The sequence below is a fragment of the Perognathus longimembris genome, chromosome 11 (assembly GCF_023159225.1).
Source record: "Perognathus longimembris pacificus isolate PPM17 chromosome 11, ASM2315922v1, whole genome shotgun sequence".
Lineage (NCBI taxonomy): Eukaryota > Metazoa > Chordata > Mammalia > Rodentia > Heteromyidae > Perognathus > Perognathus longimembris.
This window is the reverse complement of record NC_063171.1, coordinates 51,310,930-51,337,771: the sequence shown is the minus strand read 5'-3', so window position 1 is coordinate 51,337,771 and position 26,842 is coordinate 51,310,930. Positions and strand designations below refer to the sequence as shown.

General features: G+C 40.7%; 1 protein-coding gene across 2 annotated transcripts in view; it reads left to right on the top strand.

Moving 5' to 3' along the window:
• Positions 1-1,864: 1,864 nt before the first annotated feature.
• Positions 1,865-26,842, top strand: part of Cenpf (centromere protein F) — a 49,370-nt gene continuing 24,392 nt past the window's right edge. Inside the window, exons 1-10 of one of the 2 annotated variants that reach the window (XM_048357278.1) lie at positions 1,865-1,983; positions 4,578-4,776; positions 5,990-6,186; positions 9,945-10,066; positions 10,495-10,586; positions 12,956-13,241; positions 14,390-14,592; positions 17,968-18,093; positions 19,060-19,188; positions 23,205-23,327. In XM_048357278.1, coding sequence (XP_048213235.1) covers positions 4,615-4,776; positions 5,990-6,186; positions 9,945-10,066; positions 10,495-10,586; positions 12,956-13,241; positions 14,390-14,592; positions 17,968-18,093; positions 19,060-19,188; positions 23,205-23,327 — 1,440 coding nt within the window. In that variant the 5' untranslated portion in view covers positions 1,865-1,983; positions 4,578-4,614. Of the gene's footprint in view, positions 1,987-4,572; positions 4,777-5,989; positions 6,187-9,944; positions 10,067-10,494; positions 10,587-12,955; positions 13,242-14,389; positions 14,593-17,967; positions 18,094-19,059; positions 19,189-23,204; positions 23,328-26,842 lie in introns of both variants that reach the window. The other variant, XM_048357277.1, reaches the window with a different exon arrangement.

Genomic DNA, 26,842 nt, shown 5'->3' with positions numbered 1-26,842 from the left:
ATGAAAACCCACAACAGAGACCGAAGATTTTAATGCCATACTTTCAACAATTAAAAGAACAGAGAGAAAATCTATAATGATAGACAAGATAAAATGGACACATTGATATTTATTAAATACTTTTTGTACACAGTGTGAAACATTCTTTAGTGGTACAATAAATTCCTATTAGGCTTGACAATGTACTGAGACTTATTTAGGTCTTACTAAATTTGCAATGATTGGAGTCATACAAATTATGCTTCCCCAGTCACAACAGAATTAAATTAAAAATGTTCACAGAGGGGCTGGGGATATAGCCTAGTGGCAAGAGTGCCTGCCTCGGATACACGAGGCCCTAGGTTCGATTCCCCAGCACCACATATACAGAAAACGGCCAGAAGCGGCGCTGTGGCTCAAGTGGCAGAGTGCTAGCCTTGAGCAAAAAGAAGCCAGGGACAGTGCTCAGGCCCTGAGTTCAAGGCCCAGGACTGGCCAAAAAAAAAAAAGAGTTAAAAATGTTCACAGAAAAGAATCTAGAAAAACTACAAATATTTGGTTACTAATCAATATACTTCTAAATAATCCAAATAAAAATATTACAAGGAAAAACTGAAAATATTTAGAAATCATCCACAACAGGTATGAAAGAGAGTACACAATCCCATAATATCATGGTATTAAAAGGATAATAGAGATTTGAGAAATTCTATACCAATAGTTTTGATAACCTATGTAAAAATAGAAAAAGAGAAAATACTAATCAAAAGCAGTTAAAAAAATTTAATCACTAAACTTCCTCAGAGAAAACTCTAGGCCCAAGCAGTAAAGAAAAGAAATGAATGAGAAGGAAACTATCTGGGTTGCTATTATTATGAGTTAATCTTATTTATACATAAAGGCCTATAGAAGTTGCATTCACATTGGTTCCAAACTGTAAATCATACAAACACCAGTCAACAGGTGAATGCGTGGCTCAGATGTGTATGCATGTGAGGAAATATTACAAACAACCCCCCCCCCCCAGTTTCACATTTTTTATGACTCTTCTGCCCAGGCTGGCTTCAAACCACCATCCTCACATCTCTGCCTTCTGAGTAGTTAGGATTATAGGTGTGAGCCACTGGCACCTGGCTCTTGCTGGTTATTTTTGAGAGCAGGTCTGAACTTTTCTGTTCAGGCTGGCTTTGAACCATGTTCCTTCAGCTCTCAGCCTCCCAAGTAGTGACCTATCAGCTCCTAACATAAATAAAATGAGGGGGCTGGGAATGTGGCTTAGTGGAAGATTGCTTGCCTCACATACATGAAGTCCTGTGTTCCATTCTGCGGCACCATGAATATAGAAAAGGCCGGAAGTGGCGTTGTGGCTCAAGACAGTGCTGGCCTTGAGCAAAAAGAAGCCCGTGACAGTGCTCAGGCCCGCCGGAGTGCAAGCCCCAGGACTGGCAAATAAAATAAAATAAAATAAAACGAGGGCAATATTTCTCTCAAAGTGCTGGACAAAGAATATATGGCAGTCACAACACTATCTAGTTATATTATTAGATATGTGCAATATTTACGCTTTCACCAAATAGCACAACCCCTTAGCTGTAGTCGATAGGCCACACCTTCCTAATCGGCCTGCTCATTCCTCCCCGAGTGCAGAAATAGCGATCGGACCCCTCCCAACCTGTCCAGCGGCAGCAAAAGCACGTGGTCCGCGTCTCCAAGCAACCAGATGAAAGCTTCAGGCTGGGTCAGGCGCTCCCAGCTGCCTAGGCTTGTTTTTAAAATCCATACAAAACAGCCAATCAGAAGCGGCCAACAGAAGATTCGGGAGATGATTGGTCCATAGCTACCATTAGTGACCAATGGGCGTGGAGTTAGGTTTGGCCGGGGACCGGAAGCGGGCGAGCGCAACCCGGTGGCGGCCGCGGGCAGTTTGAGTTGGATTTGGCTCGGGCCCGCAGGTCAGTGAAGAGCCCGACTCCGTTTTCTTTGTCCGGTGAACGAGGTCGTTAGGTGAGCGGCCTGCCGGGGTCTCACCTTGGCGGCGGCGGGTATTGGCACCTCTGGGTTCTGCCGGGCGGTGAGGGGCGGGGACGCCCGGGGTCGCGCCGCCGGGGCCCCGTGGGTGCTGTGCGGCGACCGTGGTGCCTGAGTAGGGAGGAGGACGCCCCGGGGGGCGTCATGGTCGGCCCCTACCTGCTCTAGGGGTGTGTGTGTGGGGAACGGCTCCCACCCCTGCCCGCCCTTTGTGGGTTTTTGTAAAGTGAACACAAACTGGAGGTAACCTGGTGTTTCCAGCAGCTTTGCCAAGTTGGGGACCTGCGGCTCCTCATGGGAAATCGAGGGCCGAGTCCCTGGCTGCCTGGATTTGCGTCGGGTTAAGGGGCCTGTGGGGAGCGGAGCCTGGCTTCACCCGCGAACGCGCGGGGTGGGGTGGGGGTGGGTGGGGCACATACTTTTTTATTTGGTTTTTTATTTATTTATCGGGAGGGGGATTCTGATGAAGAGCAATGAATGAATCAAGGAAAATGCGCCTGTGACTGGTGAATTGCTTACGGAGAACGTCCTTTTCGACTTCACAGGAGTTGGTGATTAAAGCGTGAAGAATTCTGCCCTTATACCGTAAAGAACGTTAGCCTTGCAAATAAATCCTCTTTCTCTAGGACCTTCACACCCCAAAGCTTTTCCTTCTTTTTCTTCCACCTAGTCTCTGCCCCTGAAACCTCACTTTTTAGGTTTTTGTTCTTTTTGCCTCAGTGGTCTAATTTAATTTAGATCTTGGTGTCTTAATGTGTCAACATCTCTTACGGTGGTAATTAGCCTGGGTCTTCTGTATTTGTTACTAATTGCAAGTATATAAAGAACAAGTATATAAATATACTTAAGGGTATTTTATAGTTACACATATTTACATGTGTATATATTTAAATATAAACAGATTGCCATCACTAACTCCTAGGCTATAATATATATTATATATTGGATTAGGCTTATGTTTATATTGTATACATTTATTAATTATATATCATGTACTTATATTAATATATTTGATGTATTTATATATGGTCTTAGCTTTTGAAATGGAAAAATATTCAACTTGCCTGTTTCCTTGTTTATTCCCTTAATTTTTGTTATCTTTCTAGGTTGTTGCTCCTTTTGCAGGGCTGTTGGTACTGAGGTTTGATTTGAGCTCAGCACCTAGCTAGGCAGGTGCTTTATTGCTTGAGATTGCTTTTTTTTTTGTCAGTCATGGGGCTTGAATTCTGGGCCTGGACTGAGAATCTCCTGAACTTTGCTGCTATGTCTGGCTTTGAACTGCAATCCTCAGATCTCAGCCTCCTGAGTAGCTAGGATTACAGGTGTGAGCCACCAGTGCCTGGCTTTTTTTTTTTTTTTTTTGGTGGGTGTGTTGATTTCAGTCACTTCTGGTATACAGCATTTGCTCTTCTAAGTTGCTGTGTTTCTTGGAACAGGATGAATGAAATTTCTTTTACTAGTTTTTGGGCAAGTGAGAGTGGAGTTTAAGTTATCTGCCCAGAATTGAGATCTGCCAGAAAAGAATAAACTGGCAGGGAAAACAAAGCTTTCCCTGGCATGACATCTAACATATATTGTCCAAGCCTTTATTTTCCCTTAATATTTGAAAATCTTTATCATTCTTAGTAGAAAAGGAATATTTCACCCTGTTGCTACATAACTAAATACATTTTTAGTCTGTTGTGTTTTTTTTTGTTTGTTTTTGTTTTGGCCAGTCCTGGGCCTTGGACTCAGGGCCTGAGCACTGTCCCTGGCTTCTTTTTGCTCAAGGCTAGCACTCTGCCACTTGAGCCACAGCACCACTTCTGGCCATTTTCTGTATATGTGGTGCAGAGGAATCGAACCCAGGGCTTCATGTATAGGATGCAAGCACTCTTGCCGTTAGGCCATATTCCCAGCCCCAGTCTGTTGTTAAAATAACTGGAAAATGAATTTTTTCTCTCATGGATATTCTAGGTGGTCAGAAACGAACAGTGGCTTTCTCCTCCATGATTTATGTTATCCTAAGATGTGGCTGGGAAGAAGAGGTGTTACTTAACTCTTTGTGACTGGAGGTTGAATTTTTCTTTCTTTTAAAATTTTTATGCTTGTGCTGGGGCTTGAACTGGGGGCCTGGACACTGTCTCTGAGCTTTTTTTGCTCAAGGCTAGTGTTCTACCACTTTTCACAGCTCCACTTCTGGTTTTTTGGTGCTTAATTGAAATAAGAGTTTCAGGGATTTTTCTTGCCCACAGTAGCTTTGAACTGTCATCTTCAGATCTCAGCCTCCTGAGTAGCTAGGACCCAGTTATATTCCTGTTTTGTTCAACGTAAACAACTGAGCCAAAGCAAGCAAGTAATGATGTAGGAAGTCAAAACAAATAAAAAGCAAGGAGAAGCAAGTACTTCTATACTTTCTTCATTGCTGGTATCACCTTTCAGAGGATGGAGAAGATAAATAGACTATTGTCTTTTGAAATGTGGTATTTTAATGTGATTTTGTACAGGTGGTTAGGTGGACTGATTCATTAATCTCTGATTTTTAAGTTTCCTTTTACTATTCAGACCAGCCGTTTGGTTTTGTTTTTCAGTTTACTTATATATGTTTGAATAATAAAGGAGAATAAAATGAGCTGGGCACTGGAAGAATGGAAGGAAGGCCTTCCTACCAGAGCTCTGCAGAAAATTCAAGAGCTTGAAGGACAGCTGGACAAACTGAAGAAAGAAAAGCAGCAAAGGCAGTTTCAGCTTGACACTCTAGATGCAGCACTGCAGAAGCAAAAACAGAAGGTATCTCTGAACTCTGGGATTGGAAACTGTCTACTTAGTTTGGGGTTATTTTAGTTCTTTGAATAAAATGATCTTTCTGTCTTCAGGTGGTAATCCCCCTTCCTTTTTTTTAGACATTTTTACTTGCCTTTAACTTTCTCTATCTCTGATCTCTGGCCTTATTATGTTATCCCTTGATATTTACAGCTGTGGACGGTTTTGTTTTTTGTTTTTGACTCAGGGCTTGAGCACTGTCCCTTAGCTTTTTTGCTCAAGGCTGCTCCTCTGCCTCTTGAGCCACAGCTTCACTTCTGGGTTTTGCTGCTTAATTGGAGATAAGAATCTCAGGGACTTTCCTGTACAGTCTGGCATAGAGCTGTGATCCTCAGATCTCAGCCTCCTGATTAGCTAGGATTATAGCCATGGCTGTAGGCCAATGGTGCTAGGCCCGAGTTCTGTTTTGATTCCAAAACTGGGAATTCAAATTTGGGATTGTTTCTGCATTGTGCAGCAACAGGTCAATGTGTGGAGACCATGGCAAAATGCTTTGAGGAGATACTTTTCTAAGAATGTATGTGGTGTGCGTGCGTGTGTGCGCGCACACATGCATGTGTTTGTATGCGTAGGCTTGTAGCCTAGTAGCACTGGATACTGTTCCTTGTCTTTTTTGTTCAAAGCTGGTAAGCTACCACTTGAGTCATATCTCCACTCCTGGCTTCTTCCTGGCTAATTGAAGACAAGGGTCTCAGGGATTTTCCTGGCTGAGCTGGCATTTGTACCTCATTTCCTAATGCCATCTTTTCAGATCTAGTAAATAAAAACTTAAGTAAAACCTTTTTAAACTTTATATTAGGTAACAAAGTAGTGGTATAATCATTGCTAATATATATTTATGATTTCTAACAACTTTTGCAGAGAAACACGAAAATGAGTTTCTCAAGAGAGTTGTAGGGTATAGTTTTTGTTTTTAATGAATGTTAAAACATCCTGTATCTCTGGGGTGTATAAGGGTAGCCCTGACCAAAGACAGTATTACACATGGTTTTGTAGAACTTTTCTCTCTGTAGCCTTCATAGTTTAGTCATCTCAAATCTCTGTGATCAGCAAGCATTGATACATGACCCATTACAATTGTATTATCAGGACATTAATAGTTCTTGTGAGATTCAGATTTGGTGCTTGGTAAAAAGTCACAAAATAAGGAATCCATTTTCTTGCCAACCATCCTCATTAGGTTGAAAATGAAAAAAATGAGGCCACAAACCTGAAAAGGGAAAATCAAAGATTGATGGAAATATGTGAAAATCTGGAGAAAATGAAGCAGAAGATTTCTCATGAACTTCAAGTTAAGGAATCGCAAGTGAATTTCCAGGAAGGACAACTGAACTCAGGCAAAAAACAAATAGAAAAACTGGAACAGGAGCTTAAGAGGTGACTATCTGAGTGATATTTGTGTGAATACCGTTAGCATATATTCATTAGTGCATTTACTGTTTTCCTTAACAATGTAATTATCCATATGCCATGGTCCATAGAAAAGAGGGAAGTTAAGTCATGGCATAGACTGATGGTTCATAGTTTCTCTGTGTGAGAAAGCCACTATAGAGAATGAAAGAGAGAATGAGAACTGGAGACTTAGGAAAGCATTCCTCACTGAAGGCCAAGGGTAGAGGCAAGGCCAGTCTGTCGTGTGTGTGTGTGTGTGTGTGTGTGTGTGTGTGTGTGTGTGTGTGTGTGCCTGTAGCATGAAGCATAAAATGCTGAGAAGGTAATTGTTGGCAGGTTGGTTTCAGATAGGGGCTAGGATCATGGAGTGGCATATAGTAGGAAGTACTGGGTCATGGATAATTTGAAGGTAGCATGCCGAAGTTCTAAGCTGGAGGAAGAGGAAGCTGGAAAAGTTCCTTCCCACTGACATCTGTGTTTTATATCCCCATCTTCCATTTTAAGCACTAAAAAACCAATTTGCAGGGCTGGGAATGTGGCTTACTGGTGGAGTGTTTGTCTGGCATGCATGAAGCCCTGGGTTCGATTCCTCAGTACCACATCAACAGAAAAAGCCGAAAGGGGCGCTGTGGCTCAAGAGGTAGAGTGCTAGCTTTGAGCAAAAAGAAACCAGGGACAGTGCTCAGGCTCCGAGTCCTAAGCCCCAATACTGGCAAAAAACAAAATAAAACAACAAAAAACCCCAATTTGCTTCTTCTTTTGCCAAATTTAATTAATAAAGCAGTTCATTGTACTTTTCATTTAAAAAAATCCCCCAATTAAAAGTATTTATGAAAATAAATTTTCTAGAGTCTAAACATGTCTCTTCTCATAGAGATTTTTTTATATGACAAGGTGTGAGAACAACTAAGTGAGACTTTATTGTCCCATTTAGTAAAGTGTCCACAAATACACACCCAGCAATTTAAAAATAGACAGCTTTAGTTTGAAATGACTTTCAAGTTAACAGAAATAGTACTGACAACACTGTTGTTATGTGTTCCTCGCCTAGAATCTCCTGTTAATTTCTCACATAACCAAAGTATTATTTCTAAGTCAATGACACAATTTTTGACTTTACTTTTTCAAGTGATGTCCTTTTTCTGGGCTGGATTCCGATCCAGGATTCTACACTGCATTTAGTTCACATTTTATTTTAACTTATTTAAACTTGTTCCTTGGTTTTTGTGACCTTAATAATTTTGGAAAGTACTAGTCAGTTATTTTGGAGAATGACCCTCAGTTTGGGTTTGGCTGATTTGTTGGTTTTTGCCTATTCTGGGACTTGAACTCAAAGCTTTTATGCTCAAGGCTAGCATTCTACCACTTGAGCCACATCTCTACTGTTTTTTTTAGTGACTGGTGATAAATTTCAAAGATTTTCTTTCCCTGGCTGGCTTTGAACCTCCATCCCCAGATATCAGCCTCCTGATTAGCTAGGATTACAGGTATACAGAGCCACTGGTGCCTGGCTTTAAAAAAAATTTTTTTTTAATAAAGTGATTAAAATCAGGGCTGCTCAACCACAGCATCATTGGCATTTTGTACTGGGTTACTTTTTGTCGTGAGAGCAGGCTTTTGTCTTATAAAATTCGTAAGAACGTTCTTGGCTATAACCACTAGGTGCCAGTAGTTGTCTACGTGTCCTGTAGGTGGAGACAGTTAAAAATATGTCTAGGCATAAACATCCCTTGGGAGGGCACAATTGTCTCTGGTCAAGAGCCACTGGGTCAGATTGGAGTTTTGAGTTTTTTGTAGGAATACTACAGAAGCACTTGGTAGGATTTTCTCATTGCATCATAGCAGAGGTTGTATGATTTAGAATGACTTATAACCTTGGTCATTTCGTTAAGGTTCTTTTACTGTAACTTCTACTGTAAAGTTCTGAGTACCTCCACTGTAATATCAGTTTTTCCCTTTGTTATAAATACCTTGATACCAAAAAGTTTTTCGAGCATAGCTGCAATACATCTCATTCTATCTATATATCAAGGATATTTTTGAAAGTTATAATATTTGAAAGTCATTCTTGTTTGTCTTTCTGTGAATTTTCCTGAACAGAAACCTTTTTCTTTTCTTTTTTTCTTCCTAGAAGTGGGGTTTGAAATCTGAGCTTTGTGCTTGGTTGGCTAGTGCTTTACCACTTGAGCTATGCCTCCAGCATAGGTTTTCCTGGTTATTTTAGAGATGGAGTTTTGTGAACATTTCTGCCCAACCTGGTTTTGAACCTCTATTATTTGGATCTCAGCTTCCTGAGTAGCTAGGATTATCAGTGTGAGCCACTGGTGTCTAGACAGAGATATCTTTTTCTTGTTTCCTATCATGAAAGTAAGAGGCTTTAAGTTACATGTTAACATGATACTCTTTTTATCTCTTGAGTTTTTTATTTTCTTGTTTGTCCACTATTCCAAAATGTATTGAACAGAGACCTTGGTCTGTGTTGTTCATTATTGTACTTATAGCCTCTGCCAATTGCTTCCCCCCCCCCCAAATATTTGTTAGATGAATATACAAGAGACATTAGTTATGGAAAGCAATTAGGAAAATTGGAAGCTTACCTTACTATGCTGGCAAAATCACTTCTTTGGAAACACATTTTTTTTTTTTTTTTTTTTTTGGCCAGTCCTGGGCCTTGGACTCAGGGCCTGAGCACTGTCCCTGGCTTCCTTTTGCTCAAGGCTAGCACTCTGCCACTTGAGCCACAGCGCCACTTCTGGCCGTTTTCTATATATGTGGTGCTGGGGAATCGAACCCAGGGCCTCATGTATACGAGGCAAGCTCTCTTGCCACTAGGCCATATCCCCAGCCCCCTGGAAACACATTTTAGTTACTGGTTTTAAATAATTTAGGCAGATGCTGGGCTCTAGCAGCTCACACCTGTAATTTCTAGCTTCTCAAGAGACTGACATCTGAGGATTGAGATTTGAAGCCAGCCTGGGCAGAAAAGATTGTGACACTCTGATTTCCAGTTAACCACCAAAAGGCTAAAAGTAAAGTTGTGACTCAAGTGGTAGAGTGCCAGCCTTGAGTGAAAAAGCCAAGTGAGAAAATGAGGCCCTGAATTCAAGTCCCAGTACTGACTATGTATAAGCTTTCAAAATGTTCAGCTATTCTGAGTAATATCCATTTTCACGACTTGACCCATGCTTCTTTGACGTCATGTTCATCTTGGGTTCTTTCTTATCTTTGTGTCTTTTGAGGCCTTAGAATATATAATATATGTGGAGTTTATCACCAGTTCTACAAGTTATCTTTGTTGCTCTGGTGATTATTACAAGTCTTCTCTATAGTCCCTTTTTTTTTTTTTTTTTTTTTTTGCCAGTCCTGGGGCTTGGACTCAGGGCCTGAGCACTGTCCCTGGCTTCTTTTTGCTCAAGGCTAGCACTCTGCCACTTGAGCCACAGTGCCACTTCTGGCCATTTTCTATATATGTGGTGCTGGGGAATTGAACCCAGGGCCTCTTGTATATGAGACAAGCACTCTTGCCACTAGGCCATATCCCAGCCTCTGTAGTCCCTTTTGAAGATGGGACAATATTCATTTCTAGCCTGTAAGTTCTTACATGTCTATTGGACAAGTGGAATGTTTACAAATTCTTAGAAGATGGATGGCTGTGTACATTTTTTGGTCCTCTTGCAACATATGTCATTGGTATTCTATAAACTTTAGTCGTAATCTGATTTTTTTGTGTCCTTTTCTAACAGGTGTAAATCTGAACTTGAACGCAGCCAACAAACTGTGCAGTCTGCAGATGTCTCTCTGCATTCGTGCAACACACCACAGAAACCTTTTGCAACTCCACTAACTCCAAGTCAATATTACAGTGGTAAAGTTTTTTTTTTTCCTTTGACATAGATGACTCTCTTAGTTGAGATTTTAAATCTGTGAAGGAAATGAATGATTTAAACTTTGGGTTCAGTTCTTCATTCTGTTGTTTCAAATGTGCTTCCACTTATTGCTTATTCATTTGCACATCTGTTAAACCATGTTGAGCAGTGTGGTAGACATTAAGCTTCACTTTGTCCTTTCTTAGTGTGTTAAAAAAAAAAGAAGTCTCGAAATACCTGTGTTACCAATGCATTTTGATATTTGAATAATTTGACTAGTATTTTGATCTGTGACTCTTAACTACATATTCTTTCTACCAGATATTACTAAGATACTTGTTTCTAGACTATCAACCATTGTCAATCTGTGGATTCCTTCTTGAAATCAATAATAGGTATAAAACCAAATTTCATTATCTCTGTTTAGGTTCTAAGTATGAAGATCTAAAAGACAAATATAATAAGGAAGTTGAAGAACGAAAAAGATTAGAGGCAGAAGTTAAAGCCTTACAGACTAAGGTAAGTTAACTATGGGTTCTGTGATGGAATCTAGAGTAAGAGAAATCATTTGCTGTAGCATAGAACAAGGAAAGAAAGAGATCTGTTTTCCATGGGGTGAATAATTTTTTCTTAATACTGAAAAACTTTGTGGCTCATTGATGGTGATGAGTTTTTAGTTTTAAAAATATGTAGGAGTGGAATAGAGTGGGGACGCTAGCTTATTGCCACTATTAAATGCTCATAGAACTTGAAAGATAAAGGAGTACATTGAGAGAGGTCAGTCCCGGAGAATTGTTGATGCTCACTGGCTGCTCATTACCTGGAGGAACAAACATTCTCTGATGGATTGGGGTTACCATCAGGAATATGGTGTTTGAGGATTGTTACTGTTGGAATGTTCATTTCAGAGGAGACAGTTGCCAGCACATTGTACATAGCTTTTAAATATGTTCTGCCAGGTATTTTAATCCCCATTTTTTTTTTTGGCCAGTCCTGGGCCTTGGACTCAGGGCCTGAGCACTGTCCCTGGCTTCTTCCCGCTCAAGGCTAGCACTCCGCCACTTGAGCCACAGCGCCGCTTCTGGCCGTTTTCTGTATATGTGGTGCTGGGGAATCGAACCTAGGGCCTCGTGTATCCGAGGCAGGCACTCTTGCCACTAGGCTATATCCCCAGCCCATTTAATCCCCATTTTGATCAGGGTGAATAAGTACAGGCAGTTAAAGATGTTTGTTTAATGTCATCCAAGTTTAAAATTCCTAAAGTGCAGTGCAGTTTTTGAAAACTCATGCTTCTAGTTTGGGGCACAACTGACAATGCCTAATACCTGTCAAATTCATATTTAGCATTTTTGTTTATTTTATCTTATTTTATTTTTTTTGCCAGTCATGGGGCTTGGACTCAGGGCCTGAGTACTGTCCCTGGCTTCTTTTTGCTCAAGGCCATATCCCCAGGCCCTAGCATTTTTGTTTATATGATACCAATTTTTAAAAATAAGGGAGAAAATCCTTTTGTCACTTATTGGTACATATCTGCTGAACATAGAAGCAGTGTGCTGAATTTAAAGTGAGTAAAGCATTAATAGTTTATTCTTTCATGCCCCTAACTTTTGTGACTAACAGGATTCCGATATGTAGCAAACACATTGCTCCTCAAGACAGATAAAAATTAGTAATGTTCTAGTTTGTGGGAGAGACACCTGGTGCTCTGTCATGGTCTGACTTCTGCCCCTGATACTGATTCCAGAGTTATTTTTATGGAGATTATGAGTCTCCATAAACCTTAAACCTGCTCTTAAATACTTAGTGGAACCTCTACAGCCATGTCTTGATATGTGCAAGAAGGTAGCAAGTGTTGTAACATGTAATAGAAAACAGTGTAAATGGCATTTTTTAGGAGAGGTATATGGTTGATAGAAGTAAGATTCTTTATTTAGTTTTTTTTGTTGGCCATGGGGCTTGAACTCAAGGCCTGGGTGCTGTGCCTGAGCTTTTCTGCTCTACTACGTTGAGCCACAGCTCCACTTATGAAACTAAGACTCTTGAGAGTCTTTTATACATACATACATATGTACATATATTTATATATGTGTATATGTATATATGTATATATATATATATGTGTGTGTGTATCTATCTATCTTTGATTGTCTTTGTGTAAAGCTACAGGAGGAGGTGACCAAAAGAACCAGTTTAGGAATTTTAGTGGAATGTTTGAGGGATGTAGAAGAAATCCTAAGAACTTGACCATTCTTAAGTAAGTTGAGTCTCAGACGTTAGTGACTTATTCTTTGAATGCTGAGAAGTAGCCTTTAGAAAATTTCATTACTGATACTTGAACTTTCTTATCTTAATGTTCTTTTCTTTTCTTTTTTTTTTTTTTTTTGCCAGTCCTGGGGCTTGAACTCAGGGCCTGAGCACTGTTCCGAGCTTCTTTTTGCTCAAGGCTAGCACTCTTACCACTTGAGCCACAGTGCCACTTCTGGCTTTTTCTATATTTGTGGTGCTGAGGAATCATGTATGGGAGGCAAGCACTCTACCACCAGGCTATATTTCCAGCCAGCCCAGCTTTTCTTTTCTTGTGTGCTGGTTCTGGGTCTTGAACTCAGGGTTGGGACACTGTCCCTGAACTTTTCTGCTCAAGGCTAGCACTCTACCACTTAAACCACAGCTCCTTCTGGCTCCTTTTGGTGATTAAGTGGAAATAAGAGTCTCATGGATTTCCCTGCCCCAGCTTGCTTTGAATTGTGATCCTCAGATCTATGACTTATGAGTAGCTAGGGTTAAAAGCGTGAGCCATTGACATCCAGTTAGGGTTTTATTTCTATCAGAAAATAAGTAATGGTATTCACTGAGATTTCCGTTGGTTTAAAGAGTCTTTATTTTTACAGAAGGCGAGCCAGGCTACTCCCCAAACCACCATGAATTACCGGGACATTGCTCGACACCAGGCTTCCTCTTCTGTGTTCTCATGGCAGCAGGAGACCACTCCCAGTCGACTTTCTTCTACAGCTCTAAAAACTCCAAATAGGAGAGATGTGCCTCACTCTTTTGGGAAAGAAGAGGTGATTCCAAGTAGATCAACTCTGCATGTAGGAAGAGATGATGCCAATGGCAGTTTTAGTGATAATTCTAGCAGTTCTTCCCTTCTGGATCAACTCAAAGCCCAAAATCAAGGTAAACTTCTTTGGGCTGCATTGTTTCCATCTTCCTGTGAGAGTTTCAGAGGAGTGTCCAGACATTTTTAGCTATGGATTATAGTTTGGACACATTGGTAGCCAACTTTCCAGATACTTAGGATGTGAAATAATTGCATTTTTAATAATGACAAAACGGCATCACAGTTTTGGAAGGTACAGGATCACAGTTTTGGAAGATACTTTTGTTTGTGTTGAAAACCTGGTCCCCTGAGCCTTTTAAAGTGCACTGGACAGCTCTGATTTGTTTTTCCAGAAGTAGAGCAAGTTAGGTTGGTTACAGGCTGCACACCGCACTCACTCCTCTCCTCTGGCTCCCATTGTGGCCCATGAAGTAAGCCTGTGGTCTGACCAGCTTTTGGCCTGAGGTGCGGCCTGTGTCTGCAGAACAGCTTTGCCCTGCACTGCCAGGCTGTCCATATGGGAGCGAACCTGTAACCTTGGCTGCTGTGCCACACTGTAGCTGACAGCCAAGCGTACCAGGTGGTGTTTTGGAATCTGTTCTGTAGATGATGATAATTTCCAGTGCTGTGATATATTGAAAGTCATCGTCAGTGTTTGCAGGGAGAGCTGTCCCTCTGCCAATACCATTGGAATCAATATTGTGTGTATGTAGAGAAAAAAAATGGTTGTTAATTTTGGCAGTGTAGGAGCCTCCCACTGTCTTGATCTTCACTGGGGGTAGCTACCAGAAAATAGAGGAGGGTGGGCTTTTCACTGCTCAGCACTAATTTGCATTGATAAGAGCACAAAACAAATACTAGCTTGCCAGTAGATAAAAAGAAGCAGTACTTTTCACAAAGGGCCTGATGTACTTTTTGCAGCTTCTGTAAGAAGCTGGTTATACTTTTAGAAAAGCACTCCTTTTCTATATTTTTATGCTTTTTATCAAACATTTGAGTACAAATGGTAATAGCCACTATCCCATTATGGATGTTTATGGGGTCAATGTAAATTGTATCTGTCTCATCAAAGGTTGCAGAGCACATGATTGAAAGATTGTAGAGGAAAATAAATGATAAATTCTGAACATATGGTGTGTATATATATATATACACTAGTATATATATATGTATATACACACACTATATATATGAGTTGAACTGTGATTTTTGTTTGTGGTTTAAGACTTAAGAAGCAAGATTAATGAATTGGAGCTACGTCTGCAAGGACAAGAGAAAGAAATGAAAGGCCAAGCAAATAAATTTCAAGAGCTGCAACTTCAGCTGGAGAAAACAAAACTGGAATTAATTGAAAAAGAGAAAGTTCTGAACAAAAATAAGGATGAACTAGTGAGAACTACTGCACAATATGACCAGGCAGCAAACAAGGTACTGGACTTTTCATAAATGTGAAGGGTTTATTCATGCAGTTCTTTGGAAGGAGTTATTTTATTAAAAAAAAAATCACCTTACCTTAGTTATATTGGAGAGGGGGAAGAAGGAAGGGATGGATTTGTTACATTTCCACACATTTACAATATATTCCAGTCAATCTTCCCCTATCTAGCCCTTTTCCCCACTCCCTTCTAGAAAGAGTACTTTATACTTAAGTTCATAAAGTAAATGTCAGTAATGATCTTGCTTGGTATATACTCAACAGTGTTGATGCTATTAAACTAGCAAGTTGGTCCAGAATTGAGTGGATCTGGGATTGATTCTGGTGGTGCCATTTCCCAGCTGGATGACTTTGTGCGAGTTATTGATGTCATTTGTATTTCAGGGGCAACAATATGCAGCACAAGGAATAGGCACTTCGATTAATGGAGCTTAAAAAAAAAGAAATGTGTGGGCTGGGGATATAGCCTAGTGGCAAGAGTGCCTGCCTCGGATACACGAGGCCCTAGGTTCGATTCCCCAGCACCACATATACAGAAAATGGCCAGAAGCGGCGCTGTGGCTCAAGTGGCAGAGTGCTAGCCCTGAGCGGGAAGAAGCCAGGGACAGTGCTCAGGCCCTGAGTCCAAGGCCCAGGACTGGCCAAAAAAAAAGAAATGTAAAGCGTCTATTCTTGGGAGGCAGTCAGTATACATATCTTAGAATCTTCTTAAGACTCAATTAAGCTTCTTTATTTAACCAGTTATTTAAAGAACTTCCTGTTCCATTCTTTAAGTAGTTTGGTTGGTCACAGGTTCTCTTAATTTGCTATCATTGGAGGTTTTTTTTTTTATTTTTAATTTCTTCTTTACTCCTGAAGGATACTTCTGTGTTATAGAATTCTGGGCTGACAGTTGTTGCTTTTTTTTTTTTTTTTTTCAGTGCTGTAGTGTTTAATCATCTGGCCCTGACCTTTCTTCTGCTACCCCCTTTCTATTAGGTTTGTTCCAATAGTGTCCACAGTTTTCCATGTTCTTGTTGGAGGAACAGGTGAAAGTATGTCCACAGTCAGGTTCACTTTTCCATGTCCTGCAGGAAACCTGATACACTGAAGAGAAGTGTGAAGAACTAGCAGTGGGTGCCCACTGGGCCCAGAACCTTCCTGGCTGCAGATACCTACTCCTCATGCAGCCTGGGTTGTGTTGTGTTTTGGTCTTTTCAATTAGAAGGATTTGGCTTTGAGCCCTGGCTCTGCCACATGCTAATTTTGTTGCTTTTGGAGCTGTTTAATTAACTTTTGTGCCTCAGTTGCCTAACTGGTAAATTTGTGTTAATAATAATGCCTGTGTCCAAGGTTGTTGTAAAGCTTTAGTTTTGTGCCTGGTACATGGTGTATGTCTAATGACACTATTTGTTATCACAGTCTAATATTGAGTTCTTCTGTAAGGTAATTTTCAGTTGAATTTCTACCTAACCAGGACTTCCTAAAATAAGAATTACTTTATCACTTGATGCTTTATTGTTTTGGTGAGACAGGAACATGGAATTGTTGCTATAGCTAATGTATTTGAAGAGGTCTTTTTTGTCAGGTCCTTGGTTATAGTTTTTGATTAGGGTGGTGCTGAGAGCACAGCTCTTGAATGCTATCACTTCAGGTTTCTTCCAGGTGCATTTCTGCAATGCTTTCTGATTTTTTCCACCCTGTCAGCCACAAATCCACCTAATTGCAAAATGAGTCCACCTATCTCCTTTTTTGTTCTTAACATAACTCTGTCAATTGTTTTGATAAAACCAAATTATGTATGCTGTGTTTATTCTGTTTCTTGACCTGTTGCCATTAGAACTGCTTATTAAATGAAATGAGCCAATGTCATATGGTATTCCTAAGTGAATGCATATTGTCTAGAGTATGAGCCTTTCCTAGTATTTAGAGCAATGTGTGGGTAAGGCTTCAGTTCACCTAGGAGGAACATTGTTCTGGCTATAAACCTGGGGTTTGGCGCTTACATTTCACAGAAAAAACACTCAAGACCCAGAGTCATATAGCACATATTTGCATTAAGTTAGTGGTGGAAACTTTTAGAGTATCGCAGAACATTCCTGACACCTGGTGGTGCATTGTTGATCTCAGGATGACATTAAAAAAATTGAGATTAGCTATAAATACTTTCTAAAGATTGTTTTAATTTACCCTGTCCTATAGGAAGTGCTTGTTAGTTTTAGTAGAATGTTTTGTACTGTGAAGAAATGCCAGTTGAGGGCGCCAAGGGGTTGGTTATTCCTTTACTTTGGTAACTTTTGTTTTCCCTGAGATTTTATCCACCAGCAAAATATTGGTCCCTCATTTATATTGGTCCATCATTTGGTTAGTGGTTTTTGTTGTTTAGTACTCTAGTATTTTAGTGCCTAGAATAGTTCATGATACAAGATAGGTTTGTAATAAATATTTGTTGAATTCATATTATTGTTATAAGTAATCTTTGTAATAGTCTTCCTGGAGCATTTAAAAACTTGATCAATAAAGGCATAGATACCTTAATAGTCAAAGCAGTACATTAATTTGAAACACTGGTTCAAGTTTTTATTATTTTAATTTGATATTTTTATAGTTCTGCTATTTCTAAAATCATTACTCATTATTGACCAGCTTGGTACTGTTTATCTTTGGTTAGGTAATAATGGATATCTGACTGTTTTCCCAATAACTCATTATGTAGTGCTTCTGAGTTCTTAAATTTCTTTTAAAAATATTCTTAGCTTGTTACTTCATTAGCTGAACATTTGATTTTAATTATCTTTAGGTAGTTGTATGTGATCTCTTTTAACTAGGCTAGGACGAATCTCCAAGAACTAATTTAGCAGGTACAGTTGCAAAGTCAGAGCTTCTTTCTGTTGGAGTAGGGAAATGTCCCCTACAAATACAAAGTTTTCTTATTACTCTTTGGACTTCTAGAATTGTTTTAGAAAGTTAGATTAAGCATTTGAGCACAAGGGATGGTGTAATTTTCCTATAGAAATTAATTCTTGAATCTATCATTAAAAAGTAAGGGGCATTTTCTGATTGTTTATATCCTCTAAGTTACTTGGTCATCACTACTGTCTTATAATTCGTCCTGGCCATACAAAAGTGTTTGCTGTATCATTAGACCTTCTGTATCAGTATTCAGAACACTTATGAAGTGTCTATTTAAATGGACTAATCTTTACCATCCTTGCTAATATTTCCTGAATATGAGTTTTGCATTGTGTTCAAATAATGATAGTGGTTTTAGTCTTTGGTTAACAGATTTAAACTTATGACAGGTTGGGACTGAGATTTTTCTGGTACACAGAATGTTTGCTGCTTTCCTTACAAACTATCGTGTGTGGAATGTTTTTATATGTCACTAGTGTACTGTGTTGGAACAAAAACTGAAGAAACTGACGGAGGATCTGAGTTGTCAGCGACAAAATGCAGAAAGTACGAGATGCTCTTTGGAACAGAAAATCAAGGAGAAAGAAAAGGAGCTTCGAGAGGTAAGGCAGATGGGTTTGTCTGAAAAAGACTTTTGTGGACTTGGCACTTTTGAAAAAGTTTGATCGTTTGGAAAGAACCTTTTTAAAAAAATTTGAATATCATAATTTGGGATATTATTGGAGGAAGATGCTTAGTGAGCACGAGTCAACTTTATCTTCCCTTTCACAGCTCTTCTGCACTGTTAGCTCTTTTCATCTTTCAGTTCTGATCAGAGAGGAGCGTTTTAGAGTCTCCTTTCATCCATATTTTCTTATGTGCCTTGATTTGATACTGAGTAGGGATGGATCTTATTTCGTCTTTCAGACCCTTTTGTCTGCAGTGAGGGAAACTGGTTAACATTGTCCAGCTGTCTCTGTATCCCATGCGTGAGTTAGCAATGAATTAGGAAGGTAATGGGTATGGAAGGGAAAGAATGTATGAAATCAGGGCAGAAGGTAGGCAATATCAGCGTGGTCCTTCTAGATGCTGTAACCTGAGGTATATCAGATAATCTAGTAAGAACAACCAGGGATGTTATATTGGCATCCTGTGGGAATCAAAAGTCAGCTGGTGGCATTTGTTTTCTATCCTTTTCAACTTAAAACTATTGGAGTTAGTGTATAGCTCATGATTGTTTTAATACCACTTTCGAGTATGTTTGCTCTCTCAGGTGCATGTGATCATTGCAGCTCAATTGTTCTACCCTCAACTCCTCAGACTAAAGATGATAAATTTAAGATTGGGGATGAGGTGAAAACAGTCTGATTTTGCCACGTGGCCAGCTGGCTGGCTACTTTGCTTTCCTCCCTGGGACCTGGATTTGATTACCAGGACCAGTGCTCTGGTTGATTGTGTTTGCGGGTCAGTGCATGGGCAGCTTGGCTCCCTATTGTCTCTTGCTCTTTCCATGTAGCCCTGCTATTTGTGTCTGGTTTTAGGTTCTGCCTGTTAACCATCCTTTGATGTGTGTGACTTTTGCCTTTCAGGAGCTGTCCCATCAGCAGCGATCTTTCCAAACCCTGGACCAAGAGTGCACTCAGATGAAAGCCAGACTCACCCAGGAGTTGCAGCAAGCCAAGAACATGCTCAACGTTCTCCAGGCAGAACTGGATAAAGTAGGGTGCCAACTTACTTCCTCCCAGCTCTCCCTTTATCAGTGCACTGTCCAGGTCACAAAGGATCTCCTTTTTTTTTAGACTGATAACTACTGAGCATTAAATTGTACATATTAATGGGATGCCATATCTAATACATGTATACGTCATATGTTGTTTAAATCAAGTTAAATGTGATCATCACCGTCATCATTTAACATTTCTTTATAGTGAACATTTTCCAAACTTAGCACATTATTATTTGTAGTCCTCATACTTGCTCACTAGCTCATCAGCTGTTCTTGCTCCTAGCTTGCTGTAAGTTAAGACCTACTAGTCATTCTTTCTCCATCTTTACTCCCAGGTGCTGCTAACATCATTCTGCTCTGTGTCTGATTAATCTTTTTATATTATACATGTGAGTCAAGATGCTTCTAGAGAAAAAATGTTGTATATGCTCACTTCCATTGTCAAAATGGAGAACAAACAGAACTCTTTGGTTCTGTTTCTTATCCAGAGATTGGGGTGTGGGGTGAATTAGGGTTTCACATCTGAATGTCTGGCTATCTCTTGATATTTTGATGGTTCTGGGTCATGTGACTGGACAGAAGCTTTGCCAAGTAATTTATGCTCCTAAGTAGCTTGTGCTCTGGTGATAAGTGACCTATCTCACCTGTCATCTGTATGGTGACAGTTCTTGTTCTGTGACTCCAGCCAGGCATCCTGTGAACAGCAGACTTGTACTGTCCCGAGTACAGTGCTGGCCTCTTGGCTGCTCTCCCTGATCTCCACACAGTGAGTGTTCAGCCTGTACCCAGAGGGAGCCTTTTATCAGGCACATCAGGTGGTGCCGCTTCTCAGATCAAAGTAGGTCTTGCCGACATTGGCCTGACACTGGGTCGCTTTCTGCTGCCTCATCTCTCTCTTCCTGCACTCCGTTCTGGCTGCACCAAGGATACATCCGCTCCAGACCTTGCTTGCTGTATCCTCTTCCCGATGCTCTTCCCACAGCGGATCTGAGGCTGTGCTCGTTCCTGTCCTGGAGCTTTCTGCTCAAGGGTCATCATACTATCCCCAGTCCGACATAAGTGCTTTGTCTCTCTTTAGCCTACTTTGTCTCCATAGTACAAAAATGCCTGACTTCTTATTTTAATATTTTATCATGGGACCATTTTAATATAAACATATACGTGTGTGTTCCTATACTGAAGGATTTCACTGTGATATTTTCGTACATGTATATAATGTTCTCTGATTAAATTCATCTCATTACTATTAATCATCACTCTCTCTCTCTTTACAATTTTAATGTGTTTCATGTTTTTTTATACATTCATATAAAGTACTTTGATCACCTTTATCTCCCTGCCATCATCTTTTTGTCTTTACACTGCTTAACTTTTCCACTAACTCTGTCCCGCCTTTCTTTTACTCATGTTCTGGTAGTTTTGAATTTAGGTCTAGATTTCATCTATGAAGGAAAAGGTGATATTGGTCTTTTCGGCTAATTGCACTTGATGACCTCTGGTTCTACCCATTTCCCTGCAAGCAACATAATTTGGTTCTTGTTCATGGATGCCTAATACGCTATTGTGTGCCTGTACACCACACTTTCTTTATCCATTCATTGGTTGGTGTCCACTGAGGCTGATGTTCCATTTTGGCTGTTGTGAGTGGTGCTCATACAAACATGGATTCTCACTGGAATTTCTGTGAACAGAGGGATTTGTTTACTGCTCCATCTTCAGCATGTCAGTACTGATCACCTATAGCTGTGCAGTGGCAGGGTAGTCTTTTATTCTCTTTTTTGGCTCCTGGAGAAAGTGGTCTGTTTCAGAGTTTACCGTGATAGTACAGATATTTGCCTGTTGTTGCTTCCATTTGCTTTCTAGAAATACATTTTATTTTTGTTTTTTTGCCAGTCCTGGGCCTTGGACTCAGGGCCTGAGCACTGTCCCTGGCTTCTTTTTGCTCAAGGCTAGCACTCTGGCACTTGAGCCACAGCGCCACTTCTGGCCATTTTTTATATATGTGGTGCTGGGGAATCGAACCCAGGGCTTCATGTATACGAGGCAAGCACTCTTGCCACTAGGCCATATTCCCAGCCCCTCCATTTGCTTTCTACAATGAAGGCTTTTCCATTTCAGTACATTTTGTTTTGGAAAATACAGATTAAAACCTAGTTGTCATGGGTGGGTTGTGTTGCTTTCTCATCATGTATAGTGGCCGTGTCAGGGATAGAGAATGCCTCTGAAATGGAGAGCAGACATCAGCATTTGGTGTACATGGTTAAACTCTCCAAATTGGTTAGGGATATGTCTCTTTCTATGTGTTCAAGTTTGGTAAAAAATATCCTAAGGTGTCTTTTCTTGGGGAAAAAAAAAGTTAACAGTCCTCCAAAGCCTTTTAAAAATACCCATTTACAAATGTAAGCTTGGGATGATGCAGCTCAGTGGTAGAGTGCTTTCCTGGTGAGCATATGGCCCTGGGTTTGGTTCCCAGTAAAACACACACACACACACACACACACACACACACACAATGTAGTTTTTTGTGACTATTTTACATCTTGGGACTTTTTTTGATACTCTGAGCCTTCCTTTTACTGGATGCTTGGTGGTTTCTGCAATTATTGTCTCACTGCTGGATATTGATATTCTCAGCACTTGGCTTATTCACTGTAACATGCATAGTTTGTTCTGTCACTGGGCAGGTGTGCACAATGGCATTTCTGTGGGGCGGGTCTCTGGCGTCAGTGTCTTGCAAATTGTATGTATTCTAACATCTAGTAGGCATTGCCAGGTTGCCCTGAACAAAAGCTGTGACACTTTTCTCTTCCACCAGCTAGAAGAGAGGACTTGTTTCTTCCTATCCCTGCTAGCTGGAAATATTCTGAGTTTTTCAAATTTCAACTAAGGAGTAAAATATGCCATTTTACCATTGTGTCCATTCACACTTCCTTGATTGCTAGTGATTTTTTTAGTAGCCATTTGCATCATTTGTCTAAAATGTTACGGTTCTGTTTCTTGACCCTCCCCCCTTTTTTTATTGACTTGTCTTTTTTTTTGTAAATTGAGCTGTAAGTGTGCTTTATTTGTTGAATTATAGCTTTCCCTATTCTATCTATTGAAAATAAAATCAGCCTTTGACCTCTGCAGATTCTGCAACTATGGGTAAAACCTCTTTTAACAGAAGTTTGAGAAGGCCTGGTACTGGTGCTTCACGCTACTCAGGAGGCTGAGATCTGAGGATTGCAGTTCAAAGCCAGCCTAGGCAGAAAGTTTGTGAGACTCTTAATCTCCATTAACCACCAGGAAACCGGAAGTGGCACTGTGGCTCAAGTGGTAGAGCACACTAGCCTTGAGTGGAAGAGCTCAGGGACAGTGCCCAGGCCCAGAGTTCAAGCCCCATGACTGACCAAAAAAAAAAAAGTTGAAGAAGCAAAACTTGACTTGCTGTGCCCCAGGCTCTGCAGAGTCCACACGAGAAAGAGGTGGTATGCAGTAGCCTGCAGTGGCTTTCCATTGTTTGGCAGATGCTTGATCTCTGTACTTCTGGGTATTTGAGTACTGTTTGCTATGCCTCCTATCTATGTCTTGTGAATGCTTCTGTCCTGCCTGTGATGTATCATACACATACATACTCACTGTCATAACTACCCCCACAATAGTGTTTGATAGCTATTTCCACCTTATGTACATTGTGTTAGACACAGGCTAGTAGTGTGGACGTGCTACAGGATTTTCAAGAGTGTAACTATACCATACAAGAAGATACATATAGGTGCATAGGTTACAGGCAAATACTGCAGCATTGTGTGCCAGGGACGTCTGGATGTGGGTTTCTTTGGGCATCCTGGAAACAGTTCCTTGTTGTCTCCTGTGGGGGAAGAGATCCCAAGAGACAGTGACTGTGCTCTCCCAGTCTCTCTTTTCAATCTTAGCCTAATCGTTCCTGTCTAGTTGTTTTCTTTAAAAATAGGTGATTATTTGTAAAGTACAGAAAAATGAAATGATGCTCTTTTTTCTTCATTGTAGGTCACATCAGTCAAGCTACAGTTAGAAAGGAATTTGGAAGAGTGTAAGCAGAAGTTGAGCAGAACTGAACAGGCCCTCCAGGCGCGTCAGATCACAGAGGATGAGCTGAGGAAAAGCAATGAGGTATGTAAGGAAGAGAGCTGAGCAATTCTCAACACACTTGAGTTTTACAATTGCGTATCATGGTTTCGTTCTTATTTTCCAGGAGTCAGCATTACGGTGTCTTTTGTTTATGACTTCTGTTATAGAATATGTGTTTTATTTTTCTACTTTGTATTTCAGTTTATGCAATTAACAGTTATAAGAAAATATGCCTTGTATAAAGAATACTTAATTCCCCCCCCCCCCCCCCCCCCCCCCGCCCCGGCAGTACTGGGGTTTGAACTCTGGGCCTCCCTATTGCTGGCAGTTGTTCTACCACTTTGAACTATGCCCTCAAGCCTTTTTGCTTTAGTTATCTTTCAAATATGGTTGTAGTCTTCCTCCTCCTCCCCCTCTTCCTCCTACCCCCTCCTTGTTCTCCTCCCTCCCCCTCCTCTTCCATAGAGCTTTATCACTGAGCCACAAGTCTTAACTGGAGATAAGAGTCTCACAAACTTTCCTGCCCTGGCTGGCTTCAAATTGTGATTCTCAGATCTCAGCCTTCTGAATAACTAGAACTACAGACATGAGTCAGTGGCACTGGCTTGGTCTTATGCGCTGGTCTGGATGGTTATCCTTCTCTTTATACCATCTATAGAATTGGGGTGATTGGGTGTGTGTCAGTACACTTAGCTTTTTGGCTGAGATGGGAATCTTGTCAACTCTTTTTCCTGGCTGGCCTTGAACCTGCATCCTCCTAGTCTCCATCTCCCAAGTAGTAGTATATGTAACCACCTTTTTGTTTTTTTGCCAGTCCTGGGGCTTGGACGCAGGGCCTGAGCACTGCCCCTGGCTTTTTACTCAGTAAGGCTAGCACTCTAGGGCTTCCTGCATGCTAGGCAAGCAGTCTACTGCTAAGCCACATTCCCAGCCCATAACCACTTTTTAAAGATTATTTTATACTATAGTACAGAAGAAAGAAAGGAAGAGTTTTTTCTGAATAGAAGGAAAAGAAAGAAAACTATTGAAATGAATGCCAGACATCTTGTGAGCTAAGATTTAAATTCTTTTTCTATGGATTGGCTTTTGAATTATGCAGTATGTGGAAGCCGGACACTGGTGGCTCATGCTTGTAATCCTAGCTACTCAAGGGGCTCAGAGCTGAGGATTATGGTTTGAAGCCAGCTTCAGCAGGAAAGTCTATGAGACACACATCTCCAATAAATCACCTGGAAAAGAGAAATGGAGCTGTGGTTCAAAGTGGTAGAACACTATCCTTGAGCAAAAAAGCTCAAATAGTGCTCAGGCTTCAAGTTCATGTCTCATGACCAACTCCACCCCCTCCTCCCCCCAAAAAAAATCTTGTGGAAAATCCTAGACTTAAAATGAAAATAGTGATAGATGATAGATGAAGATTTAAATGCTTACAAAGAGATTTAAAATATTTGAAGAGCTTAGTGGTAGAATGTGTGTTTAGCATTGTGGTGCCCTGGGTTCAATCCTCAGTGCTGAAAACAATGCCTCTCCCTTCCCCCCACAAAACTAGAATGTATTATTCCGACTTCAAAAGTGTACACTGGTGCTGTACAGCTCCCATTGACCTTGTCCTTTTTTTTTCTTTTTCTTTTTTTGCCAGTCCTGGGGCTTGAACTCAGGGCGTGAGCCCTGTCTCTGGCTACTTTTTGCCCAAGGCTAGCACTCTACCACTTGAGCCACAAGGCCACTTCTGGCTTTTTCTATATATGTGGTGCTGAGGAATCAAACCCAGGGCTTCATGCATACGAGGTGAGCACTCTACCACTAGGCCATATCCCAGCCCCCTGACCTTGTCTTTTGAAGAGTCATGTTCATGCTCCACAATGGTGGGTAAGGGGTTGGGAGTGGCATGTGAGGAGTAACCCATGTTCCTACTGACACTTAATCCTTACAGACTTCAATTTGGTGCCTCTCTGAATTTGTTTAGTAGCCTAGATTTTATTTTAAATAGCTTAATAAAGAACTATGTAGGAATAACTAATAGACTGAAACAACATGAATAGAGCCATAAGTCAACATGGTAATTTTGGGAAGAGGAACAATGGAAGACGAGTGAGGACTCTTAGAATATTTTCCCCACTTATTCTTCAAATGTTCTGCTCTTACTTCTTAGAGGTTCAAGATGAAAGAGAAAAAAACCAACTCGATAATAAATAGTCCTTTACCTAGATGCCAAAAGTCTAACTGAATTTATTACTATCACGTTGAACAATGTATTATACTTATAAAATGACAGTGGCTGTCATAGCAAAGAGATGGTTATTAGAGTAGCTGGCCAGCTGCAGAGGGGGCACTACTGTGGAAGGTGGAGGTCGACTCCTGTAAACCATGTGAAAGAAGGATGGTTTCATCCATAAATGTTTTCCATTGGAAACGTGTGTTGCAGCAAAAACAAATGTTTGCCTTTTGGCCAGTCGGGACCAACCAACAGATGCTTCTGCTAACATTTTCACAGGCAGACTGGCATGGAACTCTTCCCTCTGAGCGTCCCATTTAGCCAGGAACTCTCCTGTGACTTCACTGGCTGCCTGCTGGAAACATTTTGTAAAACAGTCATCTGGTTAAGAGCGTCCAGACACCTTTACGGTGGCTGGCGGGGCCAAGTGAGCCTAATGAGTTGGACCTTGTTGTGCATGTGTTTCTGAAGACATGTTCGTCCCCACACAGTCTGACTTGGTTACTGTAGGGCTGTCTTCAGTTAACTCCAGTCTAGCCTGAGTTTCATGCATATCATGTTTCACTTAGATTTTATTGGTATCTGTGTCTCATGAGGGCAGTTTGGGTAGAAAATGCCTAGCACGGAGCCTGGGATTTGTTCTAATGTTTGTATGTTTTTTGTCTTCTTTCAAGGGTGATAGTAAGAATTGAAAATGTAGCCAGGTGCCAGTGGCTTACACCTAGCTACTCTGGAGGCTGAGATCTGAGGATCATGGTTCAAAGTTAGCCTTGGTAGGAAGGTCTGAAAGACTCTTACATTCCAGGAACTGTGGCTCAAATAGTAGAGCACTACTTGCCTTGAGCAAAAGGAGCTCAGGGACAGTGTTCAGGCCCAGAGTTCAAGCCCTAGGACTGGTAACAACAAAAAAAAAAGTGAAAATGTGTGGCTGGCTCTTGAACTTTGAATTGTGGTTGGGACCAGAGAAGTATACCTGAGGTATAATGGTGCTGACTTTAGAGGGAGGGGAGGTAGATCTGAATTTGCATTACTTTTCGGTCATCTATGTCTTATGTGACTTTGAGGCCATGCCTTAAATCTTTCTATATCTGTATATAGGGACAAATAATACTCTCTTCCCTTTGAAGACAACATTCAGGATTAAGTCAAATATTGCATATAAGGCTCTTGGCCTGGAGTCTAGCATGTACATGTTCAGTTAATTATTGAAGTCCACACACTTGCTGCTGTTTTTTTTGTTTGTTTGCTTGTCATCACAACTTTAAGGCTGTCACTTGCAGATAACACAATGTCATGACCAGAAGAGTGTTTTGAAATTTTCCATGTTTAAAATTTTGCCTATTAT